The sequence below is a fragment of the Trichechus manatus genome, unplaced genomic scaffold (assembly GCF_000243295.1).
Source record: "Trichechus manatus latirostris isolate Lorelei unplaced genomic scaffold, TriManLat1.0 scaffold00027, whole genome shotgun sequence".
Classification (NCBI taxonomy): domain Eukaryota; kingdom Metazoa; phylum Chordata; class Mammalia; order Sirenia; family Trichechidae; genus Trichechus; species Trichechus manatus.
In genome coordinates, this window is record NW_004443963.1 from 2452581 (window position 1) to 2475711 (window position 23131).

Consider the following 23131-nt stretch of genomic DNA (forward strand, 5'->3'; position numbering starts at 1 on the left):
ATGGTGCCCAGCTACCACCAATGACCACCCTGACAGGGAACACAACAGGGAGTCCCTGATGGAGCAGGAGAAAGTTGGGATGCAGAACTCAAATTCTAGTAAGAAGACCAGGCTTAATGGTCTGACTGAGACTGGAGGAACCCCAGAAAGCATGGCTTCTGGATTCTCTATCAGCCCAGCACTAAAATGATTTCCAAGCCCAACTCTTCAGACAGGGACTGGACTGGACAGTGGGACATAAAGTGATCCTTGTGAGGAGTGTGCCTCTTAGCTCAAGTAGATACAAGAGACTAAATGAGCAGCTTCTGTCCAGAGGTGAGATGGGAAGGCAGAGAGGGTTAGGAGCTGGTTGAATGCACATGGGGAATCAGGGGTGGAAAGGAGGAGTGTGCTGTCACAGTATAAGGGGAGAGCAATTAGGGTCACATAACAATGCATATATAAAATTTTGTATGGGAGTCTAACTTGAAATGTAAACTTCATTGAAATGACAACAAAAAAAGAGGGGTGGGACAATAGTCTCTAACCTCTCTGCCTCTAGGGGTGGTTGGAAAAATAAAAAAAAAATAAAAAAAAAAAAAAACCGTTGTCATTAAGTCAATTCTGACTCACAGCAACCTCATAGGACAGAGTAGAAATGTCCCATAGGCTTTCCAATGAGCAGCTGGTGGATTTGAACTGCTGACCTTCGGTTAGCAGCCAAACGCTTAAACCCTCGCGCCACTAGGGCTCCATGGTCTCCTAAAAGGCACCTTTAAGTCACACAATAATCTTGCTAATTAGTAAAGAACGTTTTGCCTTGGGCATTGTGCCCTCTGAAGAATTCAGTCAGTTTCAGGAAACAGAAACTCCAGGGTTGGACTGGAAGCTGTGTGTTAGGATAAACTGTTATCAGGAAAACACTATTCTGGCTTTGCTTCCATGGCAATGTTGATAAGATGGGGTATAAGAATCTTTGGAGGTTCTCTCATTTTCGAAACATTTTTGACTCTCTAGTTAAAATGTTACCCTGATAAGCAAATTGTATATTCAATAAACTTCAATCAATTTCTATTATTGGCTTAATATGATTTTTGTTTTAACACATTCCAGAAGGGTAAAGGCAGGAAATAAACTAAATAAACAGTAAAAAACAAAAAACAAACACTCGTCGCCATTGAGTTGATTGTGACTCATAGTGACCCTAAAGGACAGAGAAGAACTGGGTTTCCTGGTGGATTTGAACCGCTGACCTGTTGGTTAGCAGCTGAGCTCTTAACCACTGCGCCACGAGGGCTCTGAAATAAACAGTAATTTATATGTAAAAAATCCAATGATGTTAAGTGCTATGGAGAAAATAAAGCCAAAAATGTGTCTATGTTGGGGGTCAGTTTTAAATAGAGAGATCACAGATGGCCTCACTGAAAAGGTACCAGTTCAGCAAAGACCTGAAGGATGTGAGGAAGCAAGCCATGTGGGTAAATGGGGGAGGAATGGTCCCAGGAAAAGAAACAGTCTGTGCAAAGACCCTGAGGCAGGCACATATCTAGCATGTTCAAGAAACTAAAGGCCAATGTGGTAGAGACAAAGGAAGCAAAGGAAGAGTATAATAGGAGATGAAGTCTAAGAAGGTAACAGGGGCCCAGAGCTTCAGTGGGAAAATGAGAAGTTGCCTATGCTTATGCATATGTGATATCTCAGTATCTAACAATTTTCTTGTCAAAGTTCACCACTACCTGCAGAATAAATTCTGAACTCCTCTATAATCTCTACGTGGTGCTCCAGACACTTAAGTTGCATACTCTTACCCAAACATGGTAAGAACTTGCAAGCTTTTGTGTCTTTTCCCTCTGCCTAGAATGTCTTTTCTTTCTTGCCTCCTTTAACCACTTCTTCCTTCCCTAAATCTCCCTCCTCCTTTACCCATCCACAAAGAGAATTTATTGCTTAACATGCAGCTTCCATAAACCAAACCAAACCCGTTCCCATCGAGTTGACTCCAACTCATAACTTCCATAGAACTCTGAAACCCCAAGGGAGTCACGGCACACTGTGTTGTACTATTTTTTATGCACGTTATCTCCCACTAGATGGAGTATCTCTAGTCAGGAATGGTCTCATTGTGTGCATTGATTCACTACTTATTTCCTCGTTCCTATAACTCCAGGCTCACTCTCCCTATGTAATACGATATAAAAACTTCCCTGGTTAGCTTTTTCTGCATTTACCTGTATCAGTGGTTTTCAAATTTTAGCAGGCATCAGAATTACCTGAAAGGCTTGTGAAAAGAGATTGTTGGGCTCCACTCCCAGGGTTTCTGATTTAGTAAGTCTGAAGTGGGGCCCAGGAATCTGCATTTCTAACAAAATCCCAGGTTAACACTGATGCCGCTGGTCTGGGAATTATACCTTGAGAACCACTGATTTACATGTCCACATTTTTTTTTTAAAGTTTCCCCTACTGAAATGTCAGTTCTATGAGTTCATTTTGTTCACCACTATATCCCTACAGCCTAGAATTGCACCTGGTACATGGGCGGGTTCAATAAATATTTGTTAGATTAACAACTACTGGTTCACACGCTCAGCATATACATCAGTCTTTTCCGTTTAAAAAAAAAAAAACTGTCTCACATTACCCACATGTAAATTATTCAAGGTCATCTCACTCTCAACTTACCAAGTGGTCTATGCTCAGACTAAAAATTAATTTTAAAAACTGCTCTTCAAAAGGTTTAAAAAAAAGAATTACACATTCTGAAACTTTCCTGTAAATGTAATTATCTGCTGTTGAAGATATTTTAACAGAATCAACAGATATCCATCCATGTTCAATTGAGAGAAACAACGTAAGTATATAATTCATTTATGTATTGGCTGTTCTATCTAATAAGGCTGTATTTCATGATTAACTTAATTCTCTGGTGTAAACTAACAACCCTAAGGAGATCATGAGATCTGCTCAAGGTCAGTGAGTCAGCTGTTTTCTACTATTAGCCATGGTCACACTGAGTCTGAGTCTTTCCTTCTAACCACTAGACCACTATCTTGGTTCACAGATGAGAAGGAAGTCTTTATCTGAGTGGTAAAAACTAAGCTACCCATGACTCAGATCCAAAGCAGTGGTGACTCTGATAGAACTTTTATTTTAATCACTGTTTAGTTTAAGTAAATATTAAAGTCACTTAATAGTCCCTTAGTTTTACATTCTATAAAGTAGGTAAGAAAACTTATACCTTAAACAGTACCTTAGAACCAGAGTCGGAAAAGGTTTTATACTTAATCTAATACTCACATTTCACAGATGACAAAATCCAGCCCCAGACTAATCTAGTGCCTTCACAATTCGTAGCAGTAGATAACTTACATATTCACTTGTTACTGATATATAGAACAGGATTTTTTTCATTCAGGGCAAAAACACAATAGAAAGATTTGTAGAGAAATAATAAAAGGGTGAAAACTTTCAATAAGCAATATAGTATTTTAAAACGTGATATGTTATATATGATCTGTTTATTTGTCATAAAAACTAGGCAGTTTTGAATATCCTTACATAAAAATCAAACTGCATTTTAATGCAATCTAAAATTTGGAGGGGAAATATTTAACCCAAAAGTAAAAAAAAGAAAAAATCCTTTAGAAAGTAAACAAGAATATTTGATTAAAACTGCTGACCTCAATATTTGGATTTTCTAAGCCAGAGTTTTCTCTCTAAAAGTATGAAGCTCCTTCAGAACAGGAATTTATGCATCTGTGCACCAAAAGCACTTTACACAACTCATGGCACAACTCAGTAAATGCTGGGGTAAAAACAAGTCCATCAACTTCGAATTTTTCTTAGGAAATTTGGCAGTTGTTAAACTGAAAATGAGAGCAACCAGGATAACTATATTCCATTAAGAATCTTTTAATGCAGTAGTTCTCCGAGCACAGTCATCACAACAGCAGCCTCAGTATCACCAGAGAACTTGTTAGAAATGCAAATTCTCAGGGCCCCTCTGAGACCTACAGACTCAGAAACTCTAGGGGTGGGGCCCAGCAATCTGTTTCCACAAGCCCTCCACTGGGTTCTGCTGCAGGCTCAAGTCTGAGATTACTACTTTAAGGCAACAAGCTCTCAAACTTTTTAGTCTCAAGACTCTTAAAAATGATTAAAGACCCCAAGGAGCTTTTGTTTATAGGTTATAACTATCAAAATTTACCATAATAGAAATTAAAACTGAGACATTTAAAAATATTCATTCATTTTTAAATAATAAACCACTTCACAGTTAACAGGCATTTTTTTTTTTTAATGAAAATATCTATCATTTTCCAAAACAACAAAAAAAATTTAGTGAGTAGACAGGCACCTGTTTTACATTTCTGCACGTCTCTTTCAATGTCTGGCTTAATAAAAGAGAGCTAGATTCTCATATCTGCTTCTGCATTTAATCTAATACCATTGTTTTAGTAAGCCTCACAGAAGTCAGAAAGGGGAGATAATTGTGATTATTCTTTGATGTGACACCCAAATAAGTAGTAGTTTCTTAAAGGTTAGTTGCAATGCAGAATCTGGAACCACATCAATGAACTTTTTGTGCTTTTACACTAAAACCCATTGGTCTTTCTTGTACTTTGAACGGGTCTTTTACTCATGCAAGGTTCTGTAACACCATGCATTGGTTATCTAGAAAATATTGGCTTACTTGAGTTACACAGATCTGCCAAATATTGACACATTTTCTTAATTTTCTTACATTAACTAATATGATTTTTTAATTTTTTTTAATAGCACCACAATCTCATCTGAAAAACCTGTAAGTTATTGGGAAGATGTCAAGTTCATAGTAGTTTTCCAAAATTCTGATTTTCACTTGAAAGCTCAAATTTTATCACTGGCAACAAACACTGTTATTTTCTTTCAAGTAGTAGGGTTGCCTTGTTCATTTTCAAGTAAATATGTACAAGATAACCAAGTCTGTACAATCATAGTCTGTCTATCAATAGTCCTTTCAAGTAACAATGGTGCTCCATAAGAAGAATGGCTAGTATAGCTTACAGCTCACACAAGAGCTTTTCCTTAAACACAACCACATTATTTCAGTATGCAGCCAAGAGCTTTTATGTGTGCTTCCCGTTTCATCACACAGATTATTAAAAAGATGTGTACTCATGGATCGACATACAATCAAATAAATAATTTTTACTGCTTAATTATGGACATTTTTAGGTAAAACTAGTTGTTTTCCTTTCTTCCCCCTGCCAGTATGTGGTGATAATGAATACAATGACTACTGGTACAGGCTGGTGCCACTGCCTTGATTCATGGTAAGGTGTGAGCAGTTTTACCCACCATTGCTTTTACGCCATCAGTGCAAATGTCAATACAGTGAAAAAGGCAAATAATGTCTTAGTATTCTTATAAAAACAGTTTTGATTTCACAGACCTCCTAAAAGAGTCTGAGGGACCTCCAGAGTCTTTGAGAACTACTGTTTTAAGAGATTCTAAAGGAAAGAGCTAAGGAGCCCTGGTGGCAAATGGTTATGCGCTTGGGTGTTAACTAAAAGGTTGGCAGTTTGAACCCACCCAGCAGCTCCATGGGAGAAAAGACCTGGCTATCTGCTTCCGTAAAGATTATAGCCAAGACAACCCTATGGGACAGTTCTACTCTGCTAAGAGTTGGAATCGAGTCGACAGTCCCCAACAACAACAAAAAGGGAGCGATCCAATTCCTCTATTTCATTAGTTACTTGCTTAGAAGCTATTTCCCTTACTAGATTATTAACTTCTTCACTTTAGATAGTTCTATCTCAGGGTCTTTAACACAGTAAGGCTCAAAGATTCAACACTAAATCCTTGCTGAAAGAGCAAGGTCAGGGACACCATTCATACCTAGTGTTGTTTTAACAATCAAAGCATAGGGTAAAGACCTTGGTCAACTCAAGGAATCCAACAGCCATTCACTACTGAGACGTTTGGTACTATAATAATATGTTTATCACCATAGTCTAATTAGCATGGTTATTTAAAAAACTACTCAGCTCAATTGACAGAAACCAGAGAGGCACATAAGGAAGTGCCTCTAAGTGGGCGACAGGACTCCAGGAGAAATGATGATGTACAGTTTGGAGGTTCTCAGAAAACTCACAAGCTACCAAGAAGGCACCTGAATTGACACCAATTATTACCCGAAGTTTAATTAGACTTTCTGGTTCAGTGGGAGTAGAGGGAAGGGTTGATGAGACCTATTGTCACAGAAAATTAGACAGTCAGGATCCAAGGACCTTCCACTTATGGTGCTGGCATGGAGTCAGGACATTCAGACCAAGGTCCTTTGTGAGATTAGCCACCTTTGCTAACTACTGCATGTTTGTTTTGGTCACCTGCTGCTCCTTACCCGGTCATGATTACCTGTACACCATTACAATGAAAACGGGAGTCCACCAATACTGCATAAAGTGGCTAAATCAAGGTGAGGACTCAGTTTATTTTTTAAAGTTAGAATGACAATCACCAGAAAAATACAAAACAGAAATTCTTTAACAGTAGCTCACCTGGGTGAACGAAAATTGGGAACGGAATGAAGTGGCTTTTACTTTTTATTTTTCTGTACTGGTGGAACTACTTTCAACCACAGACATCTATTGCTTTTGTGATATAAAACTATGATAATTAAAAACAAAAAACAAAAGGACCTGTGAAACTGAACTTAGCTGTAAGAAGGGAAGGAGGATGCTGAAAAGATTGATTTCATTCTGAGGCCTGTCTTGCGAGGGAGGAGAAAATCTCCAAGGAAGAGGAAAAGTGAAGGCAGCATTCAAGAGTGACTACACTAGAGGAGTGCACAGCCTTAAGGAAAGACCCAAGCTGTGACATTGTTTGCTCCTTCCCCACAGGGAGGCAGGGGATGTGTAATCACAGGAGCAGTCCAGTCCCAGTGGTTACCATGGGAGCAGCCCAACAGTGTAACCTGAAGAACACTAGCTAGGGCTCGTCCTACAGAGGATGAAATTACCTTTATCTCACAGAACTGGGGCGATGATTAAACGATATCATGTAACTTAAAGTGCTCAATAAACTGCAAGGCAGATCATCACTCTTTGGCTTCTGTTTCTTTATCCATAAAATGTGGGGCTGAGCTGCAAGGTTTCTTCCAGTGGGAGTGGTCTTTTTTTATTTTTTATTTTTAATAACTTATTTTTGTTACTATTGTTGAGACTACATACAGCAGAACATACACCAACTCAACAATTTCTACATGTACAATTCCATGACACTGACTACATTCTTCGAGTTGTGCAACCATTCTCACCTTCCTTTTCTAAGTTGTTTCTCCCCCATTAACATATACTCACTGCTTCTTAAGTTTCCTACCTACTCTTTTGAGTTTCTGTTGTCAATCTGATCCCATATAGACAGATCTTAAAAGAGCACAATGCTCAAGGCAGATATTCTTTACTAGTTAAGCCAAACTATTGTTCGGTTTTAAGATTTCAGGGAATACTTTTGGTTTAAAGTTTAAAGACTATCTCAGGGCAATAGTTTCAGGCGTTCATCTAATGAGTCTTGAATAAGTTAAACTATATCTATAATTTGGAAAGATCCCTTCAATGGTTATATTTTAACAGAGATGGTTTCATGAGTCATCATTTAAATCCAAATAACAGATAGTCTCCAAAATATATTTTTTCTCACCGATTCTGAAAGGACTTTCCAGCAATATTGTCTCTATAGGAATCAAACAAAACGTGGTATTGATCCCGGCTCCATTCCAGAACCACCTATTTAAAAAAAGAAGAAGAAACAATGTTTTCTTGCATCAAAAACCAAGAGTATGTAACTTTCATTTTAATTTCATTAGGAATTGCTAAAGGAACAGGTAAAGCAATCAAAATTCATTCATTCACTTAGTGCCTACCATATACCAGACACTGCGCCAGATCCAGATAAATAAGCTATAGTTCCTGCCCTTGGCAGCCTAAAACAACACTTGTGCTGAGGAAAGGGTAGAGGAATCAAAGATGCTTAAGAGGATGGGATATTTGAATTGGATCTTGAAGAATGCGCAGTTCACCAGGTAGGGAGAAAGGGGCAGTGCCAGCCAACCGGAAAAGCATGTTCAAAGGATAAAAAGCAGCAAACACAAATTCTTTGGGGGCAACTGCATAGTTGGTTATGGCTAAAGCACAGGCAGACAACTGGGGACAAAAGGGGATGGCAAAGGAACCTCGGCTCAGATTGTGGAACAATCTATGGGCAAGCAGAAGCTCTGAAGGACTTTAAGGCAGCCACACAATCTGTCTAAAGTTTGGGAAAGATTCTTCTCACAGCATATGGAAACATGAACTGAAACATAAGAGACTGAGATGATCTGGGGGATGAAACCTATGATGTCTCAGCTCTCATGTCCATATCCCAAATCCATAAAGCTGCCCACATACCTACCCTAGCTTCTTCTTTACTCCTTTTACCACAGAGGAAGTGTCCTGTTTCCTTGCAAGCATCCAATCTCCGTCCATTTGATGTGGATCTCCTCACTTCTCAAGTCCTTGCCCCTTTTCTCTCTCAAATAGGCTTATTCCCATCAGCATACAAACACCTTCTACTATCTTGGGAAAACTTTCCTTCACTCCATTCCCTTCCAGTTAGACCCCTTCTCCCAATTCTCTACCCCTTTCAAAGGAGCCCTGTTGCTGCAATGGTTAAGCATTTGGCTGCCAACCAAAAGGTCAGCAGTTTGAATCCACCAGCTGCTCCTTGGAAACCCTATGGGGCAGTGTTAACCTGTCCTAGAGGGTAGCTATGAGTAGGAATTGACTTGACGGCAATGGGTTTTTTTTTCCAAGGTCAAACATCTTTAAGAAGTCATTTCCTACTCTCCCATTCATCCTTTAGCCTGCTCCAATAACACCTCTGCCCTCACCACTTCAATGGTCTTATTAAGGCCTCAATGAGATCAAATCCAATGACATTTTCCTGATCTCCACCTTACTCAATTCATAGTAGTTGCCCAATTCCTCCCTCTTGAAAAAATTTCTTGGTTTCCTTCTTGAAACACTCACCCACTTTTCCTCCTACCACTCTAGTAGCTCCTTTTCAGTGTCCTTTGCCAGTTCATCCTCTTCAACCCGACCTTCAAGTGTGTTCTTTCATTCTGTCCCTCTTCCTGGAATGCCTTCTTTCCTGTCAAGCACCCAGGCTTTTTCCACCTTCCTACCACACCACCCCTAGGATGTAGTCCCGCTACATACAGATGGCTGTGGGAGCTCCAGTCACTTGGTTTGCATCCCAGCCAGCAGAAAGGAAAAAAAGGGAAAAACATGCCTCCTTTAAGGAGACGTCTTGGAAGGTACACCTACCAGTTCTTTCATTGGCCAGACTTGGTCACACGGCTACATGACTACGGGGGTAGCCGTGTGGACCCAGGTGCTCAGGTACATATGCTCATTTCTTTTCATAGTATTCGGACCCTTCATGATCTGTCTCTGTCCACCTTTTACGATCTGACTTCACTGGGGTGTTTCATAAACAATACAAATTAATCATTGTCTCAATCACATTTATCATATTTATTTAAAAACATTTACTGAGGGTCTAATGTGCCCAGTACTACGTTTACAAACAGGAATAAGCTAAGTTCCCTGGCTTCAAGAAATCATACAGATTATTTTTAAATAGAAGTTTACTGCCAGGTACAGCTGCACAGAAGAAAGAGCACCTGATCCTTCTGAGAAGTACTGGAAAGACTTCCCATAAGAAGCAACATTTGACCACATTCTTCAAGGATAAACAGAAGTCTGTCAGCAGTTCAGTTGAAGAACAGGCAGTGTGTTAGAGGGACTTGCTACCACACTGGATAGGGAATGAAGGAGTGGAAGAAAACCAAGGGTGATTGCTAGCTTTTTAGTTTTTAGTACGAACAATCAAATGGATAGTGGGGCCATTTAATGATATAAGAGTAACAGGGATAGTGTAGGCGACAGCTGGTGAGATCAAAGGATTCCATTTTAGTCATGGTAAAGTTGAAGTTATATGTGCATACAACTGGCCTTTCTGACAAGACTGTAAACTGCTAAAAGAGAGGGAATGAGCTCTACCTTTGCTATCACACACAGCATAAAACCCAATGACAGGCACATAGCTATAAAGTACCATACGTTTCCTAAATATAGAATATGTATCAATTTTAAATAATTTTAAATCAATCATACAACTGCCATCACTTTATCGAAAGAGTCCTGGTGGCATGACGGTTAAGTGTTCAGCTGCTAACCAAAACGTTGGTGGTTTAAAAACACACAGCTGCTCCATGGGACAGAGACCTGCCGATCTACTCCTATGAAGATTACAGCCTAGAAAACCTTATGGGGCAGTTATACTCTGTCACATGGGGCCACTATGAGTCAAAAATCAACTCGACAGCACGCAACAACATCAATTTATTGAGTACATACAACTGTTGACTCTCTATTAGCATCTCTGCGTAGTTTGTGAAAGGACAACCAGTACGGCTATTATTTTTGTGAAGAAAAACACAGAAAATACTCTCAATAAATCATTCCCATTAAGGTGGCTAAGATAAAAAATAATAATAATAACAAGTGTTGGCGAGGGTGTGAGGAAATTCTGATCCTTATCCACTGTGGAATGCAAAATGGTATAGCCATTGTGGAAAACGGCGTGGTGGTTCCTCAAAAAACTAAAAATAGAACTACGATATGACCCAGCAATTCTACTCCTAGATATATTCCCAAAAAACTTGAAAGCAGACCCAAACAGAAGCTTGTACACTGTGTTATCTAGTGCTGCTATAACAGAAATACCCCAAGTGGATGGCTTTAACAAACAGAAATTTATTCTCTCACAGTCTAGGAGGCTAAAAGTCCTAATTCATGGCATCAGCTCCCAGGGAAGGCTTTCTCTCTGTCGGTTCTGTGGAAAGGTCTTTGTCATCAATCTTCCCCTGGTCTAGGAGCTTCTCAGCGCAGGGCCCCTGGGTCCAAAGGACATGCTCTGCTCCCGGCATTTCTTTCTTGGTGGTATGAGGTACCCTCTCCTCTTTGCTCGATTCTCTTTTATATCTCAAAAGAGACTGACTCAAGATACAACCGTATCCTGTAGATTGAGTACTGAGTCATTAACATAACTGCCTCTAATCCTGCCTCATTAACATCATAGAGGCTAAGATTTACAACACATAGGATAATCACATGAGAATACAAAATGGTGGACAACCACACAATACTGGGAATAACGGCCTAGCCAAGTTTATACACATTTTTGGGGGATACAATTCAATCCATAACATACACCAGTGTTCACTATAGCACTATTCACAAAAGCCAAAAGGTGGAAACAACCTAAATGCCCATCAACAGATGAACGGATAGATAAAATGTGGCACATTCATACAACTGAATACTACTCAGCCAGTAGGAGAAACAATGTCTTGATATATGCTACAATATGGACGAAGCTTGAAGACATTATGCTGAGTGAAATAAGTCAGTCATAAAAATACTGTATGACCTCACTTATACAAAAAGACAAGAAAAGGCAAATGTATAGAGACCAAAGTTTATTAGTGGTTACCAGGGGTGGGAGGGAGGGAGAAATAAGTGATTAATGGTGATGGAAAAATCACACTGAATAAGGGTAGGGTTGCAGAGCTGATTATTATAATTGCTGTCAATAAGTTGTATACCTATAAAAAGTTGAATTGGCAAAAGTAGTGTGATAGATATATTTAAAATAATGACCAAAAAATAAAATAAAGAATAGCTGTTGAGTCCACTTATGTACAACCAAAAACCTCATGTGATTTGGTTCCTTGGTTTGGAGGTTTAAGGTCATGGTTTCATGGGCTATCCCAGTTAATTAGCCTAATAACGTGTTTAGCGGGCTTCTGTTCTACCTCCCAGTTCATTGTGTAGTGCCTGGGGTCTTAAAAGCTTGCAAGCGACCATCCAAAGTAGAACAATTGGTCTCTATTTGCCAGGAGCAACAAAGGAAGAAGGAGACAAAGCAAAAGGAGAAGAACATGGAATGTGGCTAATTGCCTCCAAGAACAACTGCCACCTCTGCCATGAGCACAGAACTGGATGTTGCCTGGCTACCATTACTGAACATTTTGATCAAAAACTCTATAGAAGCAGCCTGATCAAAGAGGGAAAATGCAGAACAGAATTTCACATTCTCATGGAATTCAGACCTTCTGGAGCCACGAAGACTGGATGAACCCCTGAAACTATCGCCGTGAGATAATATTTAAACTTTAAACCAAAAATATCCCCTAAAGTCTTCTTAAAACCAAACAACAGTCTAGCATAACTAGTAACAAATGTCTGCCTTGAGCATTATGCTCTTTTAAGAACTATCTATATGGGATCAAAGTGACCACAGCAATTCAAAAGATTATTCAGGAAACATAGGGAGCAGTGAGTTTATGTTAATGCAGAAGAACAACTTAGAAAATGAGTGTGAGAATGGTTGCACAACTCAAAGAATATAATCAATGTCACTGAATTGTACATGGAGAAATGGCTGAATTGGTGTATGTTTCTTTGTATATTCTCAATAACAACAAAATAAAAAGAAAGAAGCTCAAAAAATTGTTCTTGGCTGGTGGGGTTACCCAGATGGGGAGAAAGCATCAGAGAGGCATGCTTCACAAGACGCTGAGAAATGCTAAGGTGCTATATGTTGACACAACCCGTCTTCCTTCATCAGATAAATTAATCTCACCATCTCCAAAACACTTCTGTGTATCAGCAAAAACAATAACAAGAGCAAAGTGTTCTTTTCCAACCCATTTAGAAACATTGCCACTAGTCTAGAGTTCTACACACTTAGATCTCAGCGGAGATGGTGGGGTTCTAGATTACGACTCAGGAGACACAGGTTTTCGTCCCAGCTCTGCCACTTTTATGTGAGACCTAATAGCCTCTTTGGCCTGTTTCTTCATTTGTACAATGAAGGGGTCTGATTAAATCGTCTGTGAAATCCTCCCAGTCCTAAAATTATACGACTACAGAAGTTGCAGAGTTGTGTGGCTGACTGCTGGCCCGGTTTCCTCCCTGTGCCCACGTGCCAACTCCATGAGGACATGGCCATCTCTTCCTGCCTTCAGCCTTCCTCTGGGTCATTTCTCCCTAGTCCTGACCCATCACCACTTGAACTCAATTCTCTTCCATCATAACTATTTCCCTTTTCTACTTAATCCCAACTATCAACTAGGCCTTAGTATGAAAATACTGTCAAACTCTTATTTAAATAAATTAGTACTGTGCTGTATGAAAAACAGAAAAATAGGAGAAGATAGTATTGACAGAATAAAAAAAAACAACAAACCATTAAGTCAGTATATGTTGTTGCTGTTGTTAGGTGCCACAGAGTCAGTTCCGACTCATAGCAACCCTAAGTACAACAGATCGAAACACTGCCTGGTCCTGCGTCATGCTCACAATTGTTATTATGCTTGAACCCACTGTTGCTGCCACTGTGTCAATCCATCTCATTAAGGGTCTTCCTCTTTTTTGCTGACCCTCTACTTTACCAAGCATGATGTCCTTCTCCAGGGACTGGTCCCTCCTGATAACATGTCCAATGTATGTGAGACAAAGTATCACCATCCTCGCTTCTAAGGAGCATTCTGGCTGTACTTCTTACAAAACAGATTTGTTTGTTCTTCTGGCAGTCCTTGGTATTTTCAATATTCTTCGCCAACATCATAATTCAAAGGTGTCAATTCTTCGGTTTCCTTATTCACTGTCCAGCTTTCACATGCACATGAGGCGAATGAAAACACCATGGCTTGGGTCAGGTGCATATTAGTCCACAGACTGAGATCTTTGCTTTTTAACACTTTAAAGAGGTCTTTTGCATCAGATTTGTCCAATGCAACACATCTTTGATTTCTTCACTGCTGCTTCCACGGTCGTTGACTGTGGATCCAAGTAAAATGAAATGCTTGACGTCAGTATTTTCTGTTTATCATGATGTTGCTTATTGGTCCAGTTGTGAGAATTTTGTTTTCTGTATGTTGAGGTGCAATCCATACTAAAAGGTGTAGTTCTTCACATAGTCCACATTCTTGGATTATTTGCTCAGCATACAGACTGAATAAGTATGGTGAAAGGATTCAACCCTAACACACATCTTTCCTGACTTTAAACCACGCAGTATCCCCTTGTTCTGTTCAAACGATTGCCTCTTGGTCTACGTACAGGTTTCTCATGAGCACTATTAACTGTTCTGGAATTTCCACTCTTCTCAATGTTATCCATTATTTGTTATGATCCATACAGTCACATGCCTTTGCATAGTCAATAAAACAAAGGTAAACATCTTTCACATATTCTTGGTTTTCAGCCAAGATCCATCTGCCCTCAGCAATTACATCCCGCTTTCCAGTCCTTTTCTGAATCCTCAATCCGGCTTGAACTTCTGGCAGTTCCTTGTCGATGTACTGCTGCAACCACTTTTGAATGATCTTCAGCAAAATTTTACTTGCATGTGATATTAATTATACTGTTCAATAATTTCTGTATTCTGTTGGATCCCCTTTCTTTGGAATGAGCACAAATATGGATCTCTTCCAGTTGACTGGCCAGGAAGCTGTCTTCCAAATTTCTTGGCATAGACGAGTGAAGAACTCCAGCACTGTATCTGTTTGTTGAAACATCTCATTTGGTATTCCATCAGTTCTTGATCATATGCTGCCTCCTAAAATGTCTGAACGTCTATCAATTCTTTTTGGTACAGCAACTCTGTATTCCTTCCATCTTCTTCTGATGCCTCCTGCATCTTTCAATATTTTCCCCATAGAATCCTTCCATATTGCAACTCAAGGATTGAATTTTTTCTTCAGTTCTTTCAGCTTGAGAAATGCCAAGCGTGTTCCTTCCTTTTGGTTTTCTAACTCCAGGTCTTTGCACATTTCATTTTAATACTTTACTTTGTCTTTTTGAGCCACCCTTTGAAATCTTCTGTTCAGGCTTTTTTACTTCATCATTTCTTCCATTTGCTTTAGCTACTCTACATTCAAGAACTAGTTTCAGAGTTTCTTCTGACATTCATTCTGGTCTTTTCTTTCTTTCCTGTCTTTTTAATGACCTTTTGCTTTCTTTAAGTATGATGTCCTTGATGTCATTCCACAACTTGTCTGGTTTTTGGTCATGAGTGTTCAATGTGTTCAATCTACTGTTGAGATGGTCTGTAAATTCAGGTGGGATATACTCAAGGTCATATTTTGGTTCATGCAGACTTGCTTTAATTTTCTTCAGCTTCAAATTGAACCTGCATGTGAGCAATTGATGATCTGTTCCGCAGTTGGCCCCCTGGCTTTGTTCTTACTGATATTGAGTTTCTCTGTAGTCTCTTCCTGCAGATGTAGTCGATTTGATTCCTGGGTATTCCATCTGGTGAGGTCCACGTGTATAGTCGTGGTTTATGTTGATGAAAAAAGGTGTTTAAATGAAGAAGTCACTGGTCTTGCAAAATTCTATCATGTGATCTCCAGCATCATGTCTATCACCAAGGCCGTATCTTCCAACTATCAATCTTTCTTCTTTACTTCCAACTTTCACACTCCAATCACCAGCAATTATCAATGTATCTTGATCACATATTTGATCAATTTCAGACTGCAAAAGTTGGTAAAAATCTTCAACTTCCTCATCTTTGGCATTCATTAGTGGCTGATGGGTAAATCTGAATAACAGTGAATTAACTGGTCTTCCTTGTAGGTGTATGGATATTATCCTATCACTAACAGCATTGTACTTGAGGATAGATCTTGAAATGTTCTTTTTGACAGTGAATGCGACATCATTCCTCTTCAATTTGTCATTCCTGGCATAGTAGATCATATGATTGTTCAATTCAAAATGACCAGTATCAGTCCACTTCAACTAACTAATGCCTAAGATATCGATCTTTATGCAGTCCATTTCATGGCTAAGTGTCAGATCATGTTCTTAATACTAGTGAGGATAGAAAATAACAGAAATTTGCATGGGTAATTATCAAATTATTTTGGGGCAAGCTGTAAAAATACAAATACCTTCTAAAAGAACAAAGCAGCCAAAAAAGACTCAAACTTGTTATTAGATATTATTTTCAACCATTATTAACAATAAACAAAAGATCCCAGGAAAAGGCTAGAGAAACACCACTGTAAAATCAAAGCCCTCTTCCTCTACAAAGCCTTACCATGTTCTTCAACCCAACCTGCCTCGCCCCTTCTCAAAACTCTGGGTAACTTACCTCTATCACTTACTTAGAAATTAGTTATTCACTGTCTTGTGACACTTTTTGCCTTGCATCATTTAGCTTTTTTATTATTATTTACCTTTTTTCCCTTAGCTATCAATTTATAAGCTGTTTGAGGACACAGAACTGCATACAATTCTATTTAACATTCAATTCCTTACATACCATCTTCTTAAATATTGTCTGCTTAAGGCAGGAGTGACATAAGGAAAGACTGAATTTGGGACACCTTCTGGGAGAATTTCCCAGTTCTCCTACTTAGTATCTGTATAGCCTTGAGCAGGTCACAAATGTTCAGGCCTCAATTTCCTCAGTAATAAACTGGGTACAATATGCATTTCATTGGCTTGTGCTGCTGTAGTAGGACACTGACGCTTACATGAAGTGGGTGAATAAAGGGCTCGAGAAGTGTGTGAGGCATACTAGAAGTCATGGCTAAGCAAAGCATACGTTCCTAAACCATCATTTTTTTTAATGGTAAGACACTTAAAATATTACACTGATAGTAATATAAATGCAAAATTTTTATGGAAAAAAACAAAAAATTCATGTGTTTTTTACAAATACGATGTTGGCCTTCAAAACAATTACCTTCTTGCCAATTTGGAGCTATTTCCCCGGGCACCTCCTCTCTACAGTAGTCTCCTCAGAGTATTTACTTTTCTCTGCTATTAAGAGTACTTTGCTGGGAAAGTCTGAGATACAATGGGCTAAGATACCATTTATTAAAACACTAAATGAGCTATGAAATACATATTAACAATGTATTATTAAGAATTATAAACAATATCTGAAGATAGTTCATTCTACTAGAAATGTTTATCACTTCTAAGACTCCATTTTAATAGTTATGGCATCAAAGGTACTCAAGATGAATTGTTGGTTGGTTCCCACTAATTGGTAGCCGAAGTCAGTCTTAATTTGTTGACCCCAGGGTAGGGGCACATGCACAACTTCACCAAGCACCAGCATAACAGATGCTCTACCCAGTACTGAATCCCCATAACAAGGTACAAACTTTGAGGCAGATAACACGAAGCCTCATTTTATACAGCGAAGCCTCAGAACACGTAGCCCTTGTGTGGTGGGGTTAAGATTTGAATCAGCTCCAGTGCCTGTGCTACTGTTTGGCTTAGCTTGGTCTCCCTCAGCTTCACCAGGTTGCCTCCTCTGACATTTACACAGAGCTAGCTTTGTCAAGTACACACTTACCAATGTGGTCATTCAACCAATTCTGAAACTGGTGTGTTTACCCTTAATTCAGTGAGCCAGAACTGTTTCCCTGGCACATTTATAAACGAACACAGGTCACACTAAAATTTTGTTTTTCATCAGCATTTTTAGAATGTCTAGTAGTTCTTTAACTGGTTTGCACACACAAATATTACAATCTTCAGATAAAAAAACTTTTTAGAATTATGAAACTGGGACACATTTTTAAGGTTTTTATGATCCCAGTGCAGGATTAAACACGTGCTTGTGACAGATTAGTAATAAATGAGATGCAACCCCCATAATCGTTTGTATTAGAGGAGCTCCCTAGTTAAGGAAAGAATGGAAGGTAATTTTTAAGAAAAAATCTGGCACACAGAGGAAAGATCGTAAGATTTACAATCAGAAAACCTGAATTTAAATTTGGTACTTCTCTATTTTCAATTTCTTCTTTTGTGGAATGAGGATATCAATACTACCTCTTTCACAAGATTGGTTTGATGACTAAATGACATGTGCAAATCATACAGAGCTGTATAACTGTACTGATATGCACACTGTTCACACGTCTCCTGAAGACAGCACTTACAATGCTGCAATATCATTTACCTGTTTAAACGTTTGTCTATGCCTCTTGAGTAACTTAAGACCAAGGACTTGATCTCTTATTTTTATTCCCAGAACCTTGCACTGTGCCTGGCACAAGATTAATAAACATTCTCAGAATGAATGAATAAGGCTACAGGTTTTGCAAGGCAAACATCCCCAACAGCCCAACACTCAATTGTTTCTCTTGAGAACTTTCTGCTTTCAGATCCATTCCATGATAGTCAAGGTAATGGCTAAAGTTATAAAGAAACAATAGCAGGCCTAGACACAAAGCGCATAAAACTCTCTCTTACTAAAAAGCACATGTCTGTTGGGTATTACCAATTTTTTCAGCATAGCAGAAATGTAGCATGTTATTGTTGTTGACAGTTGTTGTACAGTCAGCTCTGACTCATGATGACCTAATATGTAACAGAACAAAACGCTGCCTGGTCCTGCACCATCTTCATGATTGTTGGTATGTCTGAGTTCATCGTGGAGGCCATTGTGTCAATCCGTCTCACTGAGGGTTTCCCACTGAGGGTTTCCTCATCTTCGCTGGCCCTTTACTTTACCAACCATGATGTCCTTTTCTAGCGACTGGGCTTTTGTGATGATGTGTCCAAAATAAGCCAACTGAAGTCTCGCTATCCTTGTTTCTAAGGAGCACTCTGGTTTTATTTCTCCTAAGACTGATTTGTTCATTCTTCTGGCAGTCCGTGGACTGCCCTGTAAAACTTAACATCTTGAGGCTCTCCAGTTTCAAGCAAGAACTCTAACACTGATAGAGCTTTTCATACATTGCTGATCACATCAGAAATTTATAGTGTTCCTATCTTACAATAGTTAAAGTTTCCGAAAATAAAATTTGTTTATCATTAAAAGACACTAAAAGAGAGATCAAGATATCTTGTAAAGATGTTCGAAGATTTTTCTTTCCTGTTAACCCCCCAGTCATCTCCTTTGACACTAATCAGGAAGTCAAATCTGCTCATTAACAGCAGCATTTTCTAACCACATCTGATTAAAAACACTGGCCTACCCAATGCAAAATGGCTTATCAGCATAACAAAGCAGTACTTAACAAATAAAACAACTCACTTCATGTTAGGAACAAAATGGTTATTAAAACTGGGGTGATTTCCCCGCTCTTCACCTAAATTAAAAGAAATGATCCAAACCCAGATGCATGATCACTAAGTATGCAAACACTAGTTAAAGGCACCTTTCTAGACTGTTTCTACCTTCTTTGAATCCTTTACAGCATTAGACACATAACATTTTTTAAGTAGATTTTTAAGAAGCACAAAATGGAAACCAGAACTCTGTCCTCAAAGAACTGACAGCCCTGTCAGGGACTAACCATTTATTTGCATGAAATGACCTAGGAGTACTTACAGTAAGTGAAGATTAAAATAGCAATACTGTCCGGTAAAAGGAATGATCAGGGTAGGGTTAATCACTACAGATTTTTCCTAGGAAAAAGAGTTGAGATGTTAAGAAAAAAAAAAAAGTGCTGAAGGAAAGAAAAAATTTATTTGCCTCACAGACATAATAAAGAAGAAAACGGTATTAAAAGGCTGAACTAAGAATCTGACAGTACACTTTACTATATGAAAGTTATATTATCTAAAAGGAAAATAAAAAACACCCTCTGGCAACCAAACTTGGCTAAAAGGAGGGAAAAAAAAAGAACTACCAAAGATACCTTCAAAACGTATTCAATCAGACTTTCTGGGTGGGTATATCTAGGTTTGCTTGTTTTCCTGTTCAGAGTTTATAGAATCACAGAATTCTATAGGAAGGACCTTAAGTCCACCGCCCTACTCTGCAGCCAGTGTTTTTAAGTCCTTGCTATAACATTGTGGCAAGCAGTTGCTCCACCTAGGAACAAATGAATTAAAATTAAATACAACAAAAAATTCAGTACCTCAGTCACACTGACTACATTTTAAGTGCTCAAGAGGCACAGACTTGGATTCTTTGGCAAGAGGGCAAAAGCAGCTGGTAACAAACAAGGCCAGTGTACTTGATCCGTTAAATTCTATGGAGGGTACAGGGTGATCTCTGCAATACGATGAGACCAAAAATGAAGAGCAATTTTTGCAGTTAATTCCACCATCTTCTCAATTACAAACCATTCTTTAAAGAACATAATTCTACATTGCTAACATTATGCCATTTAACTAAGATTGCATTGATTTTATAATGAATTCTATTTATAAGAACTTTTAACTCTCTTGCAATGTGTCTAGGTCTTTATGCAACTTGAACTTAACAGACTGGTGTACATAATTATAAATGGCATAAGAATGATAAACAGGTGCAATTTCTAGACTTCAACATAATCGCTGATCTCCTATGATGTATCAGTGAATCCTTTCAATCTAGTTACTTTTTAAATGTGGCATGACAACAGTGGAAGCAACATGGTATCAGAGCCAGGAGACCTGGGTTCCACTTCCACCTCTGCCATTTGGTGATTATGCATAAGTCAAATCCTCAATTTTCTTATCCTTAAGATAAGTATAATAACCCATAATCCTCTCTCACACACAAGAATACAATGAAATTCAAACAAAACCTAAACCAAGATCCTTTAGATACGCACTGGCATTTTAAAAGAACAAATACATGAAATCATTAAATTTCTTAAACCATTTAGCTAACAGTTTTAACAAGTAAACTAGTTTTTCAAAATTTTTTTTTCTGATTATAAAGGTAGTAAGTGCTCATTTTAGAAAATTAGGAACATATAGACATACATAAAGAAAACAAAAATTACCCATAATTCCACCACTCAGAAATAACCATTACTAAGAGTTTGCTATATTTCCTTCCAACTTTTGTTTTGTGTTTGTTTATATGCTTATACAGAGATACAGACACACACACTTTTTAAACAAAAGAAGCATTGTATTTTTGGTTTCATATCCTGATATATATATATATTTTCCTCTTAGCATATCATGAGCATTTTCACACATTATCAAACACTTTTAATGTAACATTCTTACTGATAACATGGTCTATGCTATGTTGTTGTTAATGGGTGCCATCGAGTGGATTTTGACTCATCACAACCTCACGTGTTAGAGTACAGCTGCCCCATAGGTTTTCTTGGCTGTAATCTTTACAGAAGCAGATCACCAGGTCTTTCTCCCACGGAGTGTCTTGGTGGGTTCCAACCTCCAACCTTTCAGTTAACAGCCAAGCACTTAACCATTTGCGCCACCTGGGCTTCTTGTCTATGTTACAGACATGGCATTAATGATTTACCATTCCCCTTTTATTAGTTAGGTCATTTCCTATTTCTTCACTATAAAAGCCTCCATGAATATCCTTGAACACAGACTGTTGCATCTCTAAATATTTACTTCCTTAGGGCAAATTTCTAGAAATAGAAATACATAGAAGTGCAGAAACAATCCCCACCCCATTCCCTCAAAAAAGTGTTTGTTTTTTTTTAAGCAACAGAGTGTAAGGGTCATGTGAAAAGGAGCTGGGATGGAAGCCACAGAGGTGAACATGATCACTGTGAGGCAGTAAAAGCATCGTTATATGAACTAGAGAGACCAATGTTCAAATTCTAGTTATCTTTTTTTAACCTAGTTTTAAATTTTGAAAAATAACATACAGAAAATTAATAAAGCATATATATAGTTTAATTAATTAATAATTACAATGTTAACATCCATGCAACCTCTATAGGGTAGTAATATTTTAAAAGCTCACTCTTATGCATAAAAAAATAAACTTAAAAAACAAACCAATGATAACACTTTCATAAATAATGGCAAAGGGATAATTTAATAAAGATCTAACATAAATCAATGAGAAAAATAATCATATCTAAATAGGAAAATGGGCTGAAGGCACAACAATTCATAGAGGAAATACAAATGGTTAATAGAAAACATGAAAATATGGTAAAACTCACCAATAATTAAAGAAGTGCAAATTACTAAAATAAAATACAATTCCACAGATTGGCAGAGAATTGTTTAATCAGCAGTAGTATAGAAAGTAGGCTTTTTGATAAATTGCTGGTAGAAGTATAATCTGTTACCATCTTTCTAGAAGAAAACATTTCTGTAAAAAGCATCACTGGCCTTATTCAGTTTGCTTTTTAAATGCGAGACAAGTTTAAAATTACAAGGAGAAATTAATAAGCATAACGTATCTATTTATAAACCATATTATACAGTCCCTCCATAAGCCAACAGAACCAGTCCAGGACGAAGAACACTGTAACAAGAAAAGACCACAGCTTTACAAGCAGAGGATTCATGGCTCAGCAGGTGACTGCGCTCCCTAGACATCAACTAACTCATTTCAAAACTCCTGGAATCATTTTAGCCCAGTGGGCAATGAATGTGGTTGGACCAAGTCTGAAAAACAAAGCTTCGTGCGTACATTCCAATCTTAATCTTATTCCTAAAATCCTCAAAGATGACGATAACTCAGGTATTTTAAGCTAAGTAAGAAAGTGACAATCTACAACATTGGCAAGCCAAATCTACCCTCAGAATCGGAGCTACAGAAGACCAGTACTCAAACCTTAAAGATGAGGAGCCTAAGACTCACCAAGGGTTCTCAACCTGGAGTCTATGGAATTCCCCCCAGAATCCATGATGAATTCAGGGAGTTTGTGGACTTGGATGGGGAAAAAAGCTGTCTTTATTTTCACTTACCTCTAAGTGAAACTTAGCATTTCCTCCATCTCAGTAATATTAGCAGTGTCTATAACTTTACTATCAGAGATAATTTCATATCAAATACTACTGTTGCAGGTATCTTGAAATAATTTATACTTCTCACTACTTTGAAACCAGGACAGTTATTAGACACCCTCCCACACTAGGTCTTGTTATCTGTGTTAATAAAAAAGCACATGTTAACATATTGTACATTTGACTTTTAGAATTTGGATTACTATATTTCACCATAATAGCTTTTCTTTGTAATCCTATGCATTTTTAAACATTTTTCCAAGAAGAGGATCACAGAATTCACCAAACTGTCACAGGGACAATAATACAAAAAAGATCAAGGACCCCTGATAAACTTAGGGCTGTCTAACTCTCAAACCTGG

At 38.2% G+C, this 23131-nt stretch overlaps 1 protein-coding gene across 5 annotated transcripts in view; it reads right to left on the reverse strand.

The window, feature by feature from the left end:
• The window catches only part of GNPTAB (N-acetylglucosamine-1-phosphate transferase subunits alpha and beta), a 126980-nt gene that overhangs the window by 84558 nt on the left and 19291 nt on the right, over positions 1-23131 (reverse strand). For 4 of the 5 annotated variants that reach the window (XR_002823639.1, XM_023728957.1, XM_023728960.1 and 1 more), the window contains exon 2: positions 7660-7745. The exons of the other annotated variant lie outside the window; for it this stretch is intronic. Coding sequence is in view for 2 of the 4 variants with exons in the window: in XM_023728957.1 (XP_023584725.1) it covers positions 7660-7745 (86 nt within the window). In the remaining 2 variants the exon portion in view is untranslated. The remainder of the gene's footprint in view (positions 1-7659; positions 7746-23131) is intronic. 5 annotated transcript variants of the gene reach the window in all.